Raw genomic sequence first — 20,383 nt, 5'->3', positions numbered from 1 at the left:
TTCTAGAACAATCTTAGCTAAAGTGTTCTAGAACAAGCTTAACTAAAGGGTTCTAGAACAAGCTTAACTACAGTGTTCCAGAACAATCTTAGCTAAAGGGTTCTAGAACAATCTTAACTAGAATGTTCTAGAACAATCTTAGCTAAAGGGTTCTAGAACAACCTATAGTACAGGGTTCTAGAACAATCTTAGCTAAAGGGTTCTAGAACAATATTAACTAGAGCGTTCTAGAACAATCTTAAGTAAAGGGTTATAGAACAGTCTTAACTAGAGTGTTCTAGACCAATCATAACTAAAGAGTTCTAGAACAATCTTAAGTAAAGAGTTCTCGAAGAAGATTGTTCTGGTACTCTTTAGTTAGCGTTTAGTTACTCTTTAGTTACGTCTCCAGAACTTCAGTGGAAATCTACCTGTAGGTTCTGTTGGTTCCAGTCTTGAAGAACCACTGACACTGGACCAGGAGCCAAAAGAAAAAAACGCCTTTAGAGTTTTCAGGTGCCAAAACTTCCGGTACTAGAGTGAAAAACCCTTGTGCTCCGGGTTGCCAGGATCACAGTTCTTATGCCAAATTGTGCCTAGTTTCAGAACAAGGTTACGGGTGGGAAAAAAGGAAGTTGTGTTTTTTGGCCTAGCTTAAAAATCTAATTTAAAGCAAATAATAGAAAATAAAACAATGATCATTTTCAGCAAAAAAAGGGAAAGTGTAAGTGCAGACAGTGTATCTACGATCTACAGAACTATTTCTGTTGTACTGGCTGTGCGGATATCAGTGAGTCGTGTCAGAGTGCTTCTGAGTCGGTAGGCTAGCTACATCGTAACGTCACGGAGAGCACTCGAGTCTGAAATAAGAGTCAAAGCCTGTTCTGTTGGGTTGTTTTTCATAAAGTAAAGAACGCTGAGACGTCCAGAGGACACAAGGGAAAAGAACGTCGAGTGAGGAAAACAATTATTACGTTTTTTTCTGACCAGTTAGTGAACATAAGCTATACTGTAAGGGTGGGTGATAATAACAAAAATACACAATACTTTTCTTAGACACACGATATGTATCACAATATTTTACAGCAGTATTTTAACCAGAGCGACTCACATTTATCTCATTTATACAAGCGTTAAGGGCCGAAAAAAGACGAAAGACTCTACCATGTCTACAAAATAAACTTTAAACTGAAATGGCTAAAAGAAATGTGAATTATTTATATACATTCTATCAATAATTAAAAAAAAACATTTTATCATTTTAAAGGTTCAGTACAAAATGTTAACATCAGATCAACAGCTTCCAATCAGAGTTTGGCAATGCTAGGAAAAAATGAACTAAATATAACAATATTAACATATTAACATATTAATGAAGGAAATATCACACATTTCTATCGTTTATAGTTATATTTAATGTTGTTGAATGTCTGAGAGACAGATTCGTTCCTGTTCTCACACGTTAAAGCTGCACTAAACAGTCATAGTCTCCTATCTCTCTCTCACTCTCTCACACACACACACACACACACACACGCACACGCAAAGTACAGCCGAGAAAATATTTTACCGAGAAAACAGACTCCTGAGAAGACTGAGAGTGCTTACATCCAAGACTTCTTCCATTAATGTTAAATAAACTTCTCCGAACACAAAAAAAAAAACACATCAACGATTAGAAGAATTACTTTTTAAATCCGTTTATTATTAGGCTTAAGATTATGTGGAGCATCCGCCGTACACGTCTCTGTGTACAAGCTGTTACTATAGAAACCGTAACATCTCAGAATGAGCGCATTAATATTAATGTTCATGTTACAGCTGGAACTACTTGCGCTGTTATACGGAAATAATGCACATCTTCTGACCAATCAGATTCAAGCATTCAAAAACACTGTGGTATATAAAGATGTTATACCTGTGATATCTCAGAAAAGTGTACTGTGACAGAATTTATCACAATGTAGATGTTATATCATCATATTGCCCGGCTCTACTACTCTTTCACTGTTCATTCCTACAGCAGCAACATCTCTAGCCTCTTTCCAGGTCTTTTTTTAGTGTTTGTTCAGATGTAGAAGCTGGATATTTTACTGAGATCTGGCAACCGTCAACGTTTCTTGACAGGATCGTTTTCTACATCAGATGCTCTCACTCTCTTTGTGTCGGTGTGTCTTTCTTTCTCTCGATCTGTCTCTCTCTCTCTCTCTCTCTCTCTCTCTCTCTCTCTCTCTCTCTGTAATCCGGTGTCATTATGTCCTGCTTTGATGCCGTGCCGTGTGCTGCATTACCCAGCTGCATTCATAAAATATTAATGTGTGCATAATTGACGAGGGAGAAGCCACGAGGAGACGACTTCAGACCAGATTAACATGAGTGCTCGACTCACAGTAGGGTCGAAGGTCACACACACACACACACAGAATTCACACACACGTACACCTATTCACCTACATACATTTGGCTTCAGGTTTGTGTTATTAATAATGGATTTTTATCGTCTGTTTATTTCTTCCTGCACGTTCGCATGTTTTGCTCTTTGCTTCACAGCATTGTGCTGCAGGCAGTACAGACTCCCGTCTCATTAATGTGAGCTGCGCCAAGAATGCACTTTACAGGATAAAAACTGAGGCATGAATCCTCTGAGGGACGACAAAGTGCAGCTGTGGGTCAGAAAGATCCTGTTTATAGAGCTGTGGCTCTTTCCTGCTTCTCGCTGAGGCTAAATGAAGCTGATAAACCTGCAGATCCACCTGTGCACAGGTTTACTCCGGCTAAATAAAGCTCGCTCCAGCTCATTAACTCAGGAACTCACTGCTCTGTTCATCATAATTTATTTTAGCTTGTAATGCCAGTGTAACCAATCAGAACACACTTCCTGCCTGTAATGCCAGTGTAACCAATCAGAATGCACTTCCTGCCTGTAACGCAACTGTACCCAGTCAGAATGCACTTCCTGTCTGTAATGCCACTGTAACCAATCAGAACGCACTTCCTGCCTGTAACGCAAATGAAACCAATCAGAACGCACTTCCTGCCTGTAATGCCACTATAACCAATCAGAACGCACTTCCTGCCTGTAATGCCACTATAACCAATCAGAACACACTTCCTGCCTGTAATGCCACTGTAACCAATCAGAACACACTTCCTGCCTGTAATGCCACTGTAACCAATCAGAACGCACTTCTTGCCTGTAATGCCACTGTAACCAATCAGAACGCACTTCTTGCCTGTAACGCAACTGTAACCAATCAGAACACACTTCCTGCCTGTAATGCCACTGTAACCAATCAGAATGCAGCTTGTGTAGCCAATTAGAACACTTCCATAATACACGTCCATAATGCCACCAATCAGAAAGTAGTTACTGTAACCAGAATGCATTTGCTGCATAATGCAGCCAGTCAGACCACAGTTTCCACCCATAATGCCACTGTGACCAACCCCAAAATATTAAATAAATATATCAGCTATATAAATATTACGCACTCGAGTAACAGGATGACACTCTGGATCAGTATCAGATGAGATTGGACTATTAGTTCATTTTAGCCTGATTTTCCATCTTAACCCTGGCGTCCTCACAGCTACACCCTGTAACCAGTGTTTGAACTGTCGACAGGTCGTGGTGTGAGGACGCGCCTGAGGAAACACTTTTCCATAGGAAACTGCACCTCCAAGCCAGCTCTCTACATACACACGCCAAAATGGGCTAATGAATTTCCTCAACCTTAAAAGCTCACCCCAAAATGCCAACGGAGTTAACGATGAGTGAAGCCCAGCGGTGGCCAGTTAGCCCGCTCTCATTAACATAGCGCTAACTGTTCCCAACTGGCTGTCATTCATTATTAATAACATTAGTGTTTGGGGTAAAGTGTTTCCTTAAGGCTCATTGCCCTGAATAAGCCGTGCAGGCTGTGCATTATTGAACAGGGTGGAAGGAGATGTCTCCGGACAGGATGTTCAAGGAAAACACAAGTGTAACGAGTACACACTGTACCTTCTGGGAAGAAACAAAACCTCAGCTAGTGTTTCACAGTGTACATACTTTCACTCTTTACATCTAAATTCGCTAACATTCTGTCCTTCAGAAGCGCAAATGTATCATTTCCAAATCCGGTATGTAAAATGTGTTTATATACATTACTAAAAAAAATCAGGCATTTAGCAGATGCCTGTGCCTGAACTCACAATCTTCTGGTTGCTAGCATAAATCTCTTTAGCTCTTAAGTCAATCTTAAGTCAGTCATTTGGATATCGAATCTAGCGTTAGCAGTAGCTAGACCGTGCGTTCATAATACTAATCTCAAGCTGCTGTTGAATTCTCAAACCTGATTGGTCGTCAGGTATTGATTAATTTTCTATACTCGCAGCTCAGATAATAGTGCAGCTGCAAATCACAGGTTTATATTTATGCACTCCTTCTCCTTCTACGTTATGGTTGCTATAGTAACAGCTCATTCACAGGGACGCGTATAGCGTACGTAATCGTTGCTAAGTGACGAATCGAAATGCAGGAGCTTTAAATACGGAACAGGAAGAAGAAGCACAGAAACGTACAGACACTCTGGGGATCCTGAATGAATGTGTCAGGAGTCTGATTACATTTTAATTAAGAAGAATCAGACCTGTGTGATGAGTGTCGCTACCTCTGCACCGGGATGAGTGACGGAGACGCTTCACGGCCGCGTTACGACGTATTTACTGCTTTCCCGTCTGTGTATCAGTCACTCGTAAATTACAGCAGCATGAATCAGAAGTTAATGGGAAAATCTATGTGTGTTAGTGGTGCTGTTAAACACACGGTCGTTAGAGGCGTGATGTGTGAATCTGATTCTCCCGGAGCGTTTACGCTAAACACCTGATCACGCTAAACTCCTCAGGATAAAATGAATTAAACCCTAATTAATGTATACTATAGATACCTCCTACAGATAAATGAAATCACGCTCATACGCTCCTGGTGTTTCAAAAATATTCAGTGTGTTTGTAGAGTAAAAGAAAAAAATTCTGAATCCACTGCTTTGTGATTAATAAACTACAGCTGCATAATTACTGGATACTTCCACTACAATTCTAATTCTATATTCAAAATCATCTACTGCAGCGTGAAAATTACAATAACGCTACAACTGTCTGCCTACCTGCCTGTCTGTCTGTCTGTCTGTCTGTCTGTCTGTCTGTGTAACTGCTGCTGTCTCTGTATCTATCTGTCTGTCTACCTGTCTGTCTGTCTGTCTGTCTGTGTAACTGCTGCTGTCTCTGTATCTATCTGTCTGTCTACCTGTCTGTCTGTCTGTCTGTGTAACTGCTGCTGTCTCTGTATCTATCTGCATGTTTGTCTACCTGTCTGTCTTTCTATCTGTCAGTGTATCTCATTGTATCTGTCTGTCTGTCTAAGTAACTGCTGCTGTCTCTGAATCTATCTGTCTGTCTACCTGTCTGTCTGTCTGTCTGTGTAACTGCTGCTGTCTCTGTATCTATCTGCATGTTTGTCTGTCTGTCTGACTACCTGTCTGTCTGTCTGTGTAACTGCTGCTGTCTCTGTATCTATCTGCATGTTTGTCTGTCTGTCTGACTACCTGTCTGTCTGTCTGTGTAACTGCTGCTGTCTCTGTATCTATCTGTATGTTTGTCTGTCTGTCTGACTACCTGTCTGTCTTTCTGTCTGACAGTGTATCTCAGTGTATCTGTCTGTTTGTCTCCCTGTCTACCTGCCTGTGTAACTGCTGCTGTCTCTGTATCTATTTGTCTGTCTACCTGTCTGTCTGTCTGCCTATCTGTGTAACTGCTGCTGTCTCTGTATCTATCTGTCTGTCTACCTGTCTGTCTTTCTATCTGTCAGTGTATCTCAGTGTATCTGTCTGTCTGTCTGCCTGCTTGTCTGTCTGTTTGTCTCCCTGTTTGCCTGTCTGTGTAACTGCTGCCGTCTCTGTGTCTATCTGTCTACCTGTGTATCTACCTGTCTGTCTGTCTTTTTATCTGTCAGTGTATCTCAGTGTATCAGTCTGTTTGTCTCCCTGTTTGCCTGTCTGTGTAACTGCTGCCGTCTCTGTGTCTATCTGTCTACCTGTGTATCTACCTGTCTGTCTGTCTTTTTATCTGTCAGTGTATCTCAGTGTATCAGTCTGTTTGTCTCCCTGTCTGTCTGTCTGTCTGTCTAAGTAACTGCTGCTGTCTCTGTATCTATCTGCATGTTTGTCTATCTGTCTGTCTACCTGTCTGTCTTTCTATCTGTCAGTGTATCTCAGTGTATCAGTCTGTCTAATGAAAAACAAGTGTTCTTTAAGAGTACCTCTACGTTGTATAAATATGTTTCACTTTTCAGTGTAATATCCAGCACTTACATGATGTCATCTCTTAATTTAGCCAGTGTTAGTCAGTATCTGCAGCTGAAGTGCCCCAAATTCATTCGCTGGCTAAATATGACACATTTCTGATGTTTTCAGAGCAAAACGAAAGTCTGATTTTTTTTCAGACCGAGAGTGAGCGAGACAGAGAGAAAGAGAGAGAGAGAGAGAGAGAGAGAGAGAGAGAAAACTCATATGATCATCTGAAACCCCCTTTAGCAGTACACCTCTGAGTACACTACCACTGGTTACAGAGGTTTATAAAAAATCAAACCTGATACCTGGGCTAAAGTGCAAGTGTATTATGTAAAGAATAAACGATTCAGTGTCGTGCTGTTACAGGAAAATACTCAAATGATGAAGAGAAGTTACTGTTACCACACTTAAGTGCCCTATTCTTCTAACACCACAGCAACTGTAACAGTGTTGTGTTTATTACAGAATGACATCATACTTTTTATCTGTTTATAGTTACATCACTGTTGTAGATCCTCTTCTCATATACGTTATAGCGGCTATAAACAGTCGTTCCGTCACCAGCCTCTCTTTTTTCTCTCAAATTAATAAGACAAAAAAACACAGTTTGTCACTTTAGCTAGAAACTGTAAGGCGTAAACTCCTCAATCCTGAAGTATCGGAAAACTTAAACTTACAGCTTTACCTCTGTCTGTTACAAAGCGCTGACACTGGAGACTCCTTCCATAAATATTAAATAAACATCTCCTTAAAGATAATGGTACAAACATGTTTTTTAATCTGTTTATGTGAAGAGTCCACTGTACGAGTCCTTGTAAATGAGTTGTTACTATAGAAACAAAAACGTATTAGAATAATAAGTTGATCTCTCTCTCTGTGTGTGTGTGTGTGTGTGTGTGTGTGTGTGTGGGTGTGTGTTCTCGGACGTGCAGCTCATGTCGGGGGCTTTTGTGTCACTCTGTGTCATGTGCTGCCAGCTGATTAATGAAGTGGAGCTCACACAGCGTGGTGGAGGAGATAAGAGCGATTCAGTTCTCTCAGATTTGGCAGACGAGTGGCGAGAGTCCACTGAGACAGATAAAAAATTAACCACTCACTCATACACAGCCCCTAATTCAGGATTTTAGGGGAAGAGATGATTCTGTGTGCCAACGACACACACACAGACACACACATACACACACACACACGCACACACACACACACACACAGTCTTTCCAGTCTCCATTTCTATTTCTTACAAGAATGGGAGCAATGAGGCAAAACATGTGAGTTCCTGATGAGCGTTACACAAAGCGCTGACACTGGAGACTCCTTCCATAAACGTTAAATAAACATTTCCTTACAGAAAACTTTAAAAACACATTTTTTAATCTGCTAATGTGTAGCATCCACTGTAAAAGTCCTTGTAAATGAGTTGTTACTATAGAAACAATAAAGTATTAGGATAATAAGTTGATCTGTATGTGTGTGTGTGTGTGTGTGTGTGTGTGAAATCCCTCAGGGACCTCACGCCTGTCACTCGCACCTAATACTGAGGGGAATTCCAGCTCTTTAGTAGTGAGTCAGTGAATCATTTGACTCACACAAATACGAGTCGTTTGGGAGGCGAAAGAGTCGACTCGTATTTGTGTGAGTCAAATACGAGGCGAAAGAGTCGACTCGTATTTGACTCACACAAATACGAGTCGACTCTTTCGCCTCCCAAACGACTCCTTGCCAAAGGTTTGCGATGTTAAGGCCAGTGATTGTTCTATTTTGCCTAAGTATCGACAAAATGGTCAGAAATCTTACATTACGCTCTATTTAATAATTATATATATATATTTATATATATATACAGTATAAATCTATTTTCTAAAATAAAATTGTTGTTAGACCGAATCAGCCGCACATCACTAATATGCATTGGCAAAAACAAAGTTTAATCAAAGCTTATTAAATTTTAATTAAGAAGATTTTGCTTCATTTATTGTGAGAACTAACTACACACACACACGGACACACACACACACGGACACAGCTGAGAGTCGATCACACACATCTGACCACTCACACTGACAAACAGCTCAGATGGTGAAAAGAGGTTTCCATGGAAGCGTTTACGTGGTGAAGACGAATGAGTAATGACATTCCCTACATCCACAGGAAGGAAGGAAGGAAGGACAGAAAGAAAGAAAGAAAGAAAGACGTGCAGGCTTCCCCACATAATAATCTGTTTGTCGAGTCTCAGTCAGAGTGAAATTTGATATTTTCCCTCTTAAATTACACACACTGGAAAAACTAGCGCTGTCTGAGGAGCGTGTAGGGCTGAAAACTCTCACGTCATTCATCAGTCAGGAATATGGTGACGGAAAATAGAAAACAAACCTCTACAAGTGCGTGTAGAAATCACAAAAATCACCCGAGCACAGAGAACACGGAGAACAGAGAGAACATGGAGAACATGGGGATCATGGAGAACACAGAAAACATGGAGAACATGGAGAACAGAGAGAACATGGGGATCATGGAGAGCACAGAGAACACAGAGAACAGAGAGAACATGGAGAACATGGGGATCATGGAGAACACAGAAAACATGGAGAACATGGAGAACAGAGAGAACATGGGGATCATGGAGAACACAGAAAACATGGAGAACATGGAGAACAGAGAGAACATGGAGAACATGGGGATCATGGAGAACACAGAAAACATGGAGAACATGGAGAACAGAGAGAACATGGGGATCATGGAGAACACAGAAAACATGGAGAACATGGAGAACAGAGAGAACATGGAGAACATGGGGATCATGGAGAACACAGAAAACATGGAGAACATGGAGAACAGAGAGAACATGGAGAACATGGGAATCATGGAGAACACAGAAAACATGGAGAACATGGAGAACAGAGAGAACATGGAGAACATGGGGATCATGGAGAGCACAGAAAACATGGAGAACATGGAGAACAGAGAGAACATGGAGAACATGGGGATCATGGAGAGCACAGAAAACATGGAGAACATGGGGATCATGGAGAGCACAGAAAACATGGAGAACATGGAGAACACAGAAAACACAGAGAACACGGACAACATGGAGAACACTGAGAACATGGGGATGATAGAGTTCACATAAAACATGGAGAACAGAGAGAACATAGAGAACATGGGGATCACGAAGAACACAGAAAACATGGAGAACATGGAGAACACAGAAAACATGGAGAACATGGAGAACAGAGAGAACATAGAGAACATGGGGATCATGAAGAACACAGAAAACATGGAGAACATGGAGAACAGAGAAAACATGGACTCGGAGTCGATTCACTTTCTCACTGCAATCGAATCACACTGCAGTTCTCTTGGAACCAGACTATGACCATTTCCCTCAGACGCTCTCAGACCCGGATGCGATCGCTGTGTTCTCACCTGAAGAAAGAACCACACCAAGGGAGAGAACACACCAGGGTTCCTTTCAAACGGACCAAACACTACGTATGTGAAAGAACCCTTAAACAATGTTCTTCAAGGGTTCTTCAGCTGGTTAATGATTCTAACAAGCTAGGAACCCGTAACTACTCAAAGAACCTTTGAGGAACCTTTTGTTCTGAGAGTCTAACTTTCTAAAAGTGTTCCACTCAGAACCGTTATGAGGGAGAAGTTCTCAGCTGAAGGGTTCTACACAAAAATGGAAGAGGAAAAAGAACGAACGTTTTATCCTTTTTATGCCATTTTAGATATGTTTTTATATCTTGTTTTTATATTTGTTTTTTATTATTGTTCAGAAATGATCCTGCATTCACACTATCAAGTGATCAAAAGCGTTCATTTTCTACGTATTCTTACGAAATGAAGCTGCGATTTCAGCTACTGAGATTCACACACACACACACACACACACACACACGCGCGCGCGCGTCGCTTGCTAGTGTGTATGAAGGCTAAGAGTTTGATGAAGCATGACCTCATGTAATATGACATTATAATCTCCTGAACGTTAGGCGTCAGTGCTACAGTTCCACATTACGATCAGGTCCAAAGAGACCATCTTTAAAAAGTCTTTCATCATAAAGAAGCGCTATGATCGGAGTTAAACCGCCTCAGTCAGACGGAACCATATTGCAAAAGGTTTTTGTTCAATTTTACTGCACACACACACACACACACACACACACACACAAGCTGTTGAAGAGCTGCTCACGCCTCAATACAACAACTCGAAATATACAGCATATGTTTACAGCCTGCGCTTCTCTTCCGCTCTGAGTCACTACAGGAACGAGATCTTCAGCACAAAACTCCACGAGAAAGAGAAATAACTTGATCAACACGCTGCGTTTCTCATATTAACGTTAAACATCAACGTTGTGGCCAAGACGAGATGAAAATGTTGTGAGCGACGCCATGTTTAAAGCGCTAATAATCCTTTAACGTCAAAAAGGAGTTTTAGTGAAAAAGGGCTTTGTGGTAAGTGTATGTTAACCAAAGTGGCAGAAAAAAACAGTAAAAAAAGTGACGAGAGAGAGAGAGAGAGAGAGAGAGCGAGAGAGAGAGAGAGAGAGAGAGAGAGAATGAAACATCCAGTACAAAAGAATATTTTTAATGTTCGAATTTACAAACGCTATTTCCTACTGTGACTCAACTAGTGCTCTGAAATTACTTGTGAAAAATGTTTCACAGCACTAAACGTAACTCGAAAAAGCTACTGATGATATTAAAGCAGCGGTGTGTAAAGTTTAAGCGCCCTCTCGCTGCCTGGGAGATGAACCGCATCTGCAATAAAATAACAGACACGTCTTCACTTCACCTTCCTCCTCTCTCTCCTTTAGTGAAACTATGCGTGCTTTGTGGGTTGTAATTGAAGGTTTGAAGGGGCGGAGATAAGCATGTAGGCGGAGCTCATTTCAGGGCTGGAAAATTGTAAACAGAAGGCTGAAATGATTGTTTTTTTTTTTAAGCTAGCCTGATCCAGATTCAGGGCTACAGCAAACAGCAAATCAGATATTATTTTATAGATTTACAGAAACACTTTTATTTAAAAAAAAAAAGACACACTGTCACTTTAAGCGTGTGTGTGTGTGTGTGTGTGTGTGCGTGGGAGCGTGACTGACACACACACACACACACACACACACACACACACACTGAGTGCTGCTGATATCTGATGGATAAATGATACCTTTTCGTGACAAACTCAATCAGAGCAATTAAATATAGACTGAAGTGGGTGATAAAAAAGGGGGATTTTTTTTAGCCCTGTCCATAAAACTCTTTTTTTCTATTCTGTCATTTTTCACACTTTCATGAAGCTATTCATTTTTCAATGAACAGAATTATGGGATTATCTCCACAAATCAAGTCCACATCCTGGTCAGGGTCACTATCTATCTATCTATCTATCTATCTATTTATTTATTTACTATCTGCTTATGTGTTTATCTCTCTATCTATCTATCTATCTATCTATTTATTTATTTATTTACTATCTGTTTATGTGTTTATCTATCTATCTATCTATCTATCTATCTATCTGTCTGTCTGTCTGTCTGTCTATCTATCTATTTATTTATTTATTTACTATCTGTTTATGTGTTTATCTATCTATCTATCTATCTATCTATCTATCTATCTATCTGTCTGTCTGTCTGTCTATCTATCTATTTATTTATTTATTTACTATCTGTTTATGTGTTTATCTATCTATCTATCTATCTATCTGTCTATCTGTCTGTCTGTTTGTCTATCTATCTATCTATCTATCTATCTGTCTGTCTGTCTGTCTGTCTATCTATCTATTTATTTATTTATTTACTATCTGTTTATGTGTTTATCTATCTATCTATCTATCTATCTGTCTATCTGTCTGTCTGTTTGTCTATCTATCTATCTGTCTGTCTGTCTGTCTGTCTGTCTATCTATCTATCTATCTATCTATCTATCTATCTATCTATCTATCTGTCTATCTGTCTGTCTGTTTGTCTATCTATCTATCTGTCTGTCTGTCTGTCTGTCTATCTATCTATCTATCTATCTATCTATCTGTCTGTCTGTCTGAGGCTGAATGTAGAACTGTTCTCACATTTCCACTTGAACCTGAAGTGAATGAAGTGAATGACGTGAATGACGTTGCGTTTCAGGTCCATTAGCGAATCTCCATCATTCATGTGAAGAGTTTTATTCAGTAAACTAATTTCTGCTCCTAGAAACACTCGTCTAACCCACAGAGGCAGGAACACTCTGCTGCCCGGCGTTCCCATCCCCAGCATTCCCGGGATAGACTGCTGCGTATCCTCCCTGACCCTGAGCAGGACAAAGTGCTTACTGAAGAAGAGTCTACACGCTTATACCAGAGCCACTACTCACTCGCTACAGTTTCCCTCGCTTTCTCTTGTTTATTGTTTTTTTCTCCCCATGTATTCGTTCCTGCTGTCAGTTTATTTTGTTTCTGATTTTCCAATAGACACATAATATTATTTTCTCTTTTCTTTATTTATTATAAATGATTATTACCTATAAGTTTTCTCCCACTTTCCTTTTTTTTTTTAGAATTATTTTTTATTTCTTTCACTTTTAAGACTTGCTTTAATGCTCCATAAAAATGTAATGTAAAATATCCTTTACATCGAGGTTTCATATTTTTAAAAAATAATAATAATTACAAGCTGACTGTAAGGAGCTGATTTGCTGTTCATTTTTTGTGTTTAATCTGGAAAATTGTAAAATATCAATTTGTACAGCATTAGATTTTTTTTTTTCTTTTCAATGTAAAAAAATGAACTTGATATATATTTTTAATAATATGAGATAAAAGAAATAAACACATTTTTGTGGACATATAAATCATCAAAACAGTGTTTTTCTCTTTTTTTTAAAGCAGTACTACTGTATATCTGGCAGTTTGGAAGAAAACATGTATACTGTATATATATATATATATATATATATATATATATATATATATATATATATATATATATATATATATATATATATAGATAGATAGATATAGATATAGATATCATGTATCAGAAAAATGTCTTTGAAACTCATGATATGATATTTTTGTCATATTGCCCAGCCCTCACTGACAATGTAAACAGAGTCTTTAATGTGGTGATGGGATAGATAGATAGATAGATAGATAGATAGATAGATGCTCTAATCCATTCTCCATGAGTTTTTAAGCACAGTGTGTGTTTTGTTTGTGTGTTGATGTGCTTTCCTGTTTGCCCTAATGTTATTTTGCTACAGAACCACGTGACGTCATGCTTGAATGACTGCATTAACAGCAGAAATGACTGAATTAATATCAGAAACGTTGCTCATTCCTGCTCTTCCACCGGGTTGCCAGATTGCATCCATCATTTAAGCACTACTTCACAAAAGTACAACACGCGGATTCATTCTAAACCCGCTACAAGCTGCACAGAAAAGCATTCAAACACACAAAATCCACCACAGGCATCTGGGAGCAGAGCTCTAAACGCGCGCTCCCGAGCTGCAAAGAAGGAGAGAGGAGATCGCGGGAGCGCGCCTGCAGGCATCCGTCAGGCGGAGCGCGTTCACCAGCCATGAGAAATGAAGTCCAAGCCGTAAAGCGATTTAAAGTCACTCACTCTGCTGTACACACTGCCATGTGAGTGATTTAGACACCGTCATCTCGGACACGTTTATCTACCGCAAACACACGTGGGAATTAAACTGAATGATTACTGCTGGTGATAATGAGACGTGTATAACACAATCGTCTGCCACATGGCACAGAGCTGATGGAGGGGAAGCACAAGTCCGTCTCCCAGTGCAGAAACACACCATGTGTCCTGTGTTTACAGCATGAACACAAGAGGACTGAGCTCCTGAATCTGTCCTGAATAAAATAAATACCCAGGCACTAGTGTTTCCTGCTCACACACACTCTCCCTTTCTTACTTCTTTTCTTCTGGTTTTGTTGCTGCTGATGTTGAGTAGAATAACACTTTCGGTTATGGAATAAAAAAAGCAATGCAAGACAACTTAAAAAGCACTACAGAAGAGTTGATGAGTTATAAAGAGAGAGAGAGACTGAGAGAGAGACAGAGAGAGAGAAAGTGAGAGAGAGAAGGAGCGAGAGAGAGAAAGGGAGATATAGAGAGAGAGAGTGATAGAGTGAGCATGAGAGTGAGAGAGACAGAGTGAGAGACAGAGAGAGAGAGAGAGAGACAGAGAGTGAGAGAGAGACAGAGAGAGAGTGATAGAATGAGAGTGAGAGTAAGACAGCGAGAGTGAGGGAGAGAGAGAGAGGGAGACAGACAGAGGGAGAGAGAGTGTTAGAGTGTGAGAGAGAGTGAGAGAGAGTGAGAGAGAGAGAGAGAGAGGGAGTGAAAGAGTGAGAGTAAGAGAGAGAGAGAGGGGGAGAGAGAACAGAGAGAGACTGAGAGTGAGGGAGGGAGAGAGAGAAAGGGAGACAGAGAGAGAGGGAGAGAGAGTGATAGAGAGAGAGAGAAAGAGAGAAGGAGAGAGAGAGAAAGGGAGACAGAGAGAGAGAGTGATAGAGTGAGAGAGAGAGAGCAAGAGAGAGAGACAGAGAGAGAGAGTGATAGAATGAGAGTGAGAGTAAGACAGCGAGAGTGAGAGAGAGAGAGAGAGAGAGACTGAAAGAGACAGAGAGAGGGAGAGAGAGAGAAAGTGAGAGAGAAAGAGTCAGAGAGGGAGACACAGACTGATAGACAGATAGATAGATAGACAGAGAGAGAGAGAGAGAGAGAGAGAGAGAGGGGCAGATGGACAGACAGCTGTGGGAGTCAGACAGCTTACCTTGCTCTAAGAGGCGTGTGGAGTGCTGGAAAGACGGGTCGAGGGAATCCTTCTCAGCCATCAGCTCCGGCAGATACTTTTCATTATCCATCATTAGTATTATTATTCTTTTATTTCTTTAATTATTTATAATTTCTGTCCTGTCCGCGGAGCGCTGTGTGAGCAGCGTGTCACACACACACACACACTCACACACACACACTCACACTCACACCAAGCCTCAGAGAGAGAACACACACTCACACACTCACACACACACACAAGAAGCAGCTCTGAGGACCAGCTAAGCGCTCCACATCACCGGAAGTGTGTTAATGGTGTGTTAATGGTGTGTTAATGAAGGAGCCGGAGGTGGAGAATGTCCCGGAGATTCGGCTTCATCCATCCGCCTCACAGAGCCGCCACACCGGGAAGCGTCCAGCTCCTGCGCGCTGCCTCTGCGCTCTACAGCTTCCAGCTCCCCCTGCTGTATCCACGGGCAACCGAGAGCCCGCCCACTTCCTGCTCTGATTGGTCCGATTCAGTATCAGTCATGCGCAAAGGGAGGCGGGGCTAACACTTAATAATAATAATAATAATACTAATAATAGCTAATAATAAAAGCTTTATTTTATATAGAGTCTCTTTATATAGGAAAAGAAAATAGAAACAGAAATACATAACATAAAACAAAGTATATAAACATACATCAAAGACAATTAGTATTAAAATACAATTCAATAATAATAATAATAATAATAATAATAATAATAATAATTTAGCATCGGGTGTTACATTGAGGTATTTTTTATATTTTAATGTTTCATACTGTAATGTTTTATTTTATAATATGTCTAATATTTGTATATTTTAACATGGTCAGTTGTATTTCTTTTTTTTTTCATTTGTTTAACATTTAAATATGTTTCATGTATTAAAACATTTGTTTATGTTTTAATAAGCGTATTATTAATATGTATTAATATTGTAATTTTTTTATATATATATATGTATAAGATGTTTAGAATTTGTATATTTTAACATGGTCAATTGTGTTTCATATATTTTTTATGTTTTCATTTCTTTAATATTTAAATATGTTTCATGTGGTAATATATTTGTGTATGTTTTAATATACATATTATTAACTTGTATTAATATTTTAATGTTTTAATATGTTTAATGTGTTATTTTTCATTTAATGAGTTTAATATGTTTGCAGTGCAGTTGAATATTTTAAATTATATTTATTTTTATTTACATTTAAATATTCGTGTTTAGTATTTTATACACTTTAAATATGAGTTAAAGCAACACAGCATTTATCGGATAAATTCCCACAATTTTACACAAACTTTACACAAATATACGCTCGGTTCTTCCAGATTAATCACATATTTATGTGATATATGAATACATTTATTCAATCATGTTCATGCTCTGTAATAATTTCCATAGATGTATAGTTTTATTAACGAGTATTGATAGTTTTATTAACGAGTATTGATAGTTTTATTAATGTAATGTTCGCTCCACATGGAAACTGCACATCGATTGAACACATGAAGATGTTTTTCTTCCTGATGGTAACATAAATGTGTTGAACGAATGTTGACAGGAATTGTGTATTATAAATTAACATCCTCACTGAATGTCATTTTCCTGTGTAACGTCCCAACATCACAGGATTTAGCATAAATATCAAGATGGAAGGATTGATAACTTGCATAAATTCAGAATAGGTTCAGTTTAAATGGATTAAATATTACAATTTTTGCTCCAATAGTTCTGACAATTGAAGGTGCAAAATATTTTCTATTAATTAAACAACAACAACAACAAAAAACAGAATTATGTTGGGTGCATAAATATTCACTCCCCTGGGTCATCACTTTTAGCTGTGATTACAGCTGCAAGTCTTCTGGGACATGTCTCTATCAGGTGCGCACATCTGGATGGTGATATTTTTGCCCATTCTTCTTTGCGAATCTTAGCACGTCCGTCTTGAGACAAAGCGCTACGTTTGATGGAATCCCAACACACCCTGAGAACACGGTTCCCACTGTGAAGCAAGGTGGTGGTAGCATCAGAGGTCGGCTTTTCAAGTCTTGAAATGGATTCACGAACAGATTGTGGTCTGGCCATTCTGACACGTTCAGGTTCCTGGATTTGAATCGCTCCAGTGTAGCTTTGGCAGTAAAATTAGAGTTGTCATCCTTCTGGAAGATGAAGCTTTGCCAAGTCTCTTGCAGACTGGAACAGGTTTTCTTCTAGAATTGCCCTCAACCTTGACCCATCTTTCCCCAGTTCCTGCTAATTAAAAGCTTGCCCATACCATGGTGCTACCACCACCATGTTTCACCGTGGAAATAGTGTTCTCAGTGGTTTTTTCCGCCAATGTAGCACTTTATGCCAAAGACAGATCAATCAAGTTTGGCCTCATCAGACCACATTTTGATTTATTTATTGAGTTTTTTTAGTTAGTTAATTTTTTACTGTAGATTTTTGACATATAATCCCAATTGCATCCATTTCAGCTGTAAAACAAAATATGTGAATATGTAAAGGGGAGTGAATACTTCTGCAAGTCATTGTTTGGAGGGTGTATGTGCAACTTGGAATTGGATAAGCATTCGTATTCATGCACGGCATGAGTGCGAGCATCTGAGTGAGGTCAGCATTATGTCCGGAGGTTCAGTCATGCACGAGGAAGTTTGCTATTCAAAGCCCACATCAGAACCACACCATCAGCGCTAATGGACGGTCAGGACATGACGGCTGGCTGTAGGGCATGTGTGTTCTCATTACAGACATGTCCAGAAGCTACAACAGACCGCACTTCACCAGCTACAGCTACAATTTCAGGAGCTGAAAGCTGAGAGGGGAAAAAAAAACAGCCATGAATGCTTTTTCTTTGGACAGGAATATAGTCTGTTGTATATTCTGTTTTCTCACTGTCTGCTTTAGAAAAAAAAAAAAGAAAGAAATTCTCAGTGTAAATTTGTAATACAGCTCTGTCTGGGCCAGATAAGCTAGCGGGAGAGTAATCCAGTCTTGTTCACACAAAACCATGTATACTGCATGTATAAGGGTCTCGCTGTCAGGAGCGGAGGCGATATCACAGACCATCAGAAGAGAGGAAAAAACTCCGAGTACAGTCCACTGAAGTCTCGTTGCAGGATTTCATGAATAAATTACATTACATACATAATCATAAGGAATAAAACAATGTGCGATGTGGGTCAGTGTTTCCAGAAGTTGATTCTTTCCTATAACAGCACCACACATCGTTTTATTCCTCTTACACCACAGCAGTTTGCCAACTGTTACAACGTTTAATTTATTAAAGAGCGTCACGTCATAATTTTCATGCATTTGCAGTTACATTTAATGTGGAACATCTGCAAACAACTCAGTTCCTCTTCACTTTTACATTACAGCAGCGTAAAACAGTCGTTCCCTCACCAGCTTTTCTTTTTTTCCTCTCAAAAAAACACAGTTACCAGGAAACCGCAACGCGTAAACTCCTCTGTCGTGAAGATGAGAAAAGTTACAGCTTTACCTCAGACTGTTACAAAGCGCTGACACTGGAGACTCCTTCCATAAATGTTACATAAACGTCACCATGTCAATGTTCACACACATTTATTAATGTTTTTTATTATTAGTGGAGCGTCCGCCGTACCAGTCCCTGCCAATGAGCTGTTACTATAGAAACGATAACGTATTATAACGAATATGTGACTCGCAGCTGCACTAGTCTCAGAGCTGCTGTTACAGACAATTAATCAACACCTCCTGACCAATCACAGTCCAGAATTCAAACACGCTGTAGTATAATACAGCAATAATAGTGCGCATCCCATAGCTGTGTCTATTTCATTGCCAGGTATTATGAGATATTCCTAAATTAGCGTCAACTCTGCAGCCAAACAGGAAGCTGATAGCGCTGTAAAAATCAGGTGCTAGAGAGAGACGTCTGCAGATTTAGACATGCTGACAGAAGGAAAAGTTATACTCATCAGTCACACCAGCTAATGGAAGCACATGCAGGTGAAATAATAAAGAGCCTAGAGTTGAGCCTTGGGGACTCTGTGTAATGCTGCGTGATGCTTATTGCTTGAAATGAAGTAAAAATACAGGTTAAGGTTAAACACGTAGTGGATGACAATCAACTCACTCAACACTAACAGCAATGTGTGATCAGCCATTTCTGACATGATTCGAGGAGAAAAGGCTTCCTTTTCTGCTTTTTTTAATCCTTATAAAATGCTTTTTACAATGGTGTTATGAACTAACTGAAGTTTCAGAGAAAAAAATCAGGCCTGAAGCTATACTTTCTTCTCCACCTTCTTCTCCACTAGTGCACCCACCACCTCCCTATTATTCAAAACCTCCCACCCAAGTGTCTTTCAGGGGGCGTGGCTATCTAGGACATGAAGTAAGCTCTTCTTATGTGCTCAAATAGGGCAGGAAGTTAAGCTACTTAGATGTTCGCTTATCTGTCAAATTCACTGCTGAATTCTGGATTCTGATTGGTCAGAAGGTGTGGATTAATTTTCTAGAACAGCAGCTCTGACAGTAGCGCAGCTGCAAATCACAGGTTTATATTAACACACTCGTTCGAATACGTTATCGTTTCTATAGTAACAGCTCATTCACGGCGACGTGTACAGCAGACGCTCCACGTAATAATAAAGAGAATAAAAAAATCCTTGATATGGTGAAGTTTTCTGTAAGAAGATGATTATTTTAACATTTATGGAAGGAGTCTCCAGTGTCAGCGCTTTGTAACAGTCAGAGGTGAAGCTGTAACTTTAAGATTTCATCTTCAGGACAGATGAGTTTACGCTTTACAGTTTCTCGGTAACATGACAAGCTGCGCTTTTTGTGTCTTATTAACTTCAAGAGAGACAAAAAAGAGATGCTGGTGAGAAAACGACTGTTTATAGCTGCTATAACGTAAGTGAAATAACTTGTTTTGTGGACGTTGCATAATATTAAATGTAACTATAAATGGATAAAAAGTATGTGTTGTTATTTAATAAATAAAATTCTAATCATTGGCAACTTGCTGTCATATAAGAGGAATAAAACGCATGCTGTTGTCGGAAAATAATCGACTTCAGTGTGCTAACGCTATTTCATTGTTGATTTTTTTATTCTAACAGCACCACACACACACACACACACACACACACAGTGTTTTATCTCTTCAACACCAACACTGTTCACTTTCTGTGTGTAATATTAAAATCAAATGAGAAAACTTTCAGCTTTCAGAGCAGTTCAGCGATGCACATCATTGT

At 39.5% G+C, this 20,383-nt stretch overlaps 1 protein-coding gene across 2 annotated transcripts in view; it reads right to left on the bottom strand.

Moving 5' to 3' along the window:
- Window positions 1-15,529, bottom strand: part of khdrbs3 (KH domain containing, RNA binding, signal transduction associated 3) — a 112,395-nt gene extending 96,866 nt beyond the window's left edge. For both annotated transcript variants that reach the window (XM_026909875.3, XM_026909876.3), the window contains exon 1: window positions 15,096-15,529. In XM_026909875.3, the coding sequence (XP_026765676.1) occupies window positions 15,096-15,189 (94 nt within the window). In that variant the 5' untranslated portion in view covers window positions 15,190-15,529. The remainder of the gene's footprint in view (window positions 1-15,095) is intronic.
- Window positions 15,530-20,383: the final 4,854 nt, after the last annotated feature.

Source organism: Pangasianodon hypophthalmus, chromosome 9 (assembly GCF_027358585.1).
Source record: "Pangasianodon hypophthalmus isolate fPanHyp1 chromosome 9, fPanHyp1.pri, whole genome shotgun sequence".
NCBI classification, from domain to species: domain Eukaryota; kingdom Metazoa; phylum Chordata; class Actinopteri; order Siluriformes; family Pangasiidae; genus Pangasianodon; species Pangasianodon hypophthalmus.
Note: the sequence above shows the minus strand (reverse complement) of the source record. Positions and strands in the feature narration are given on the sequence as shown.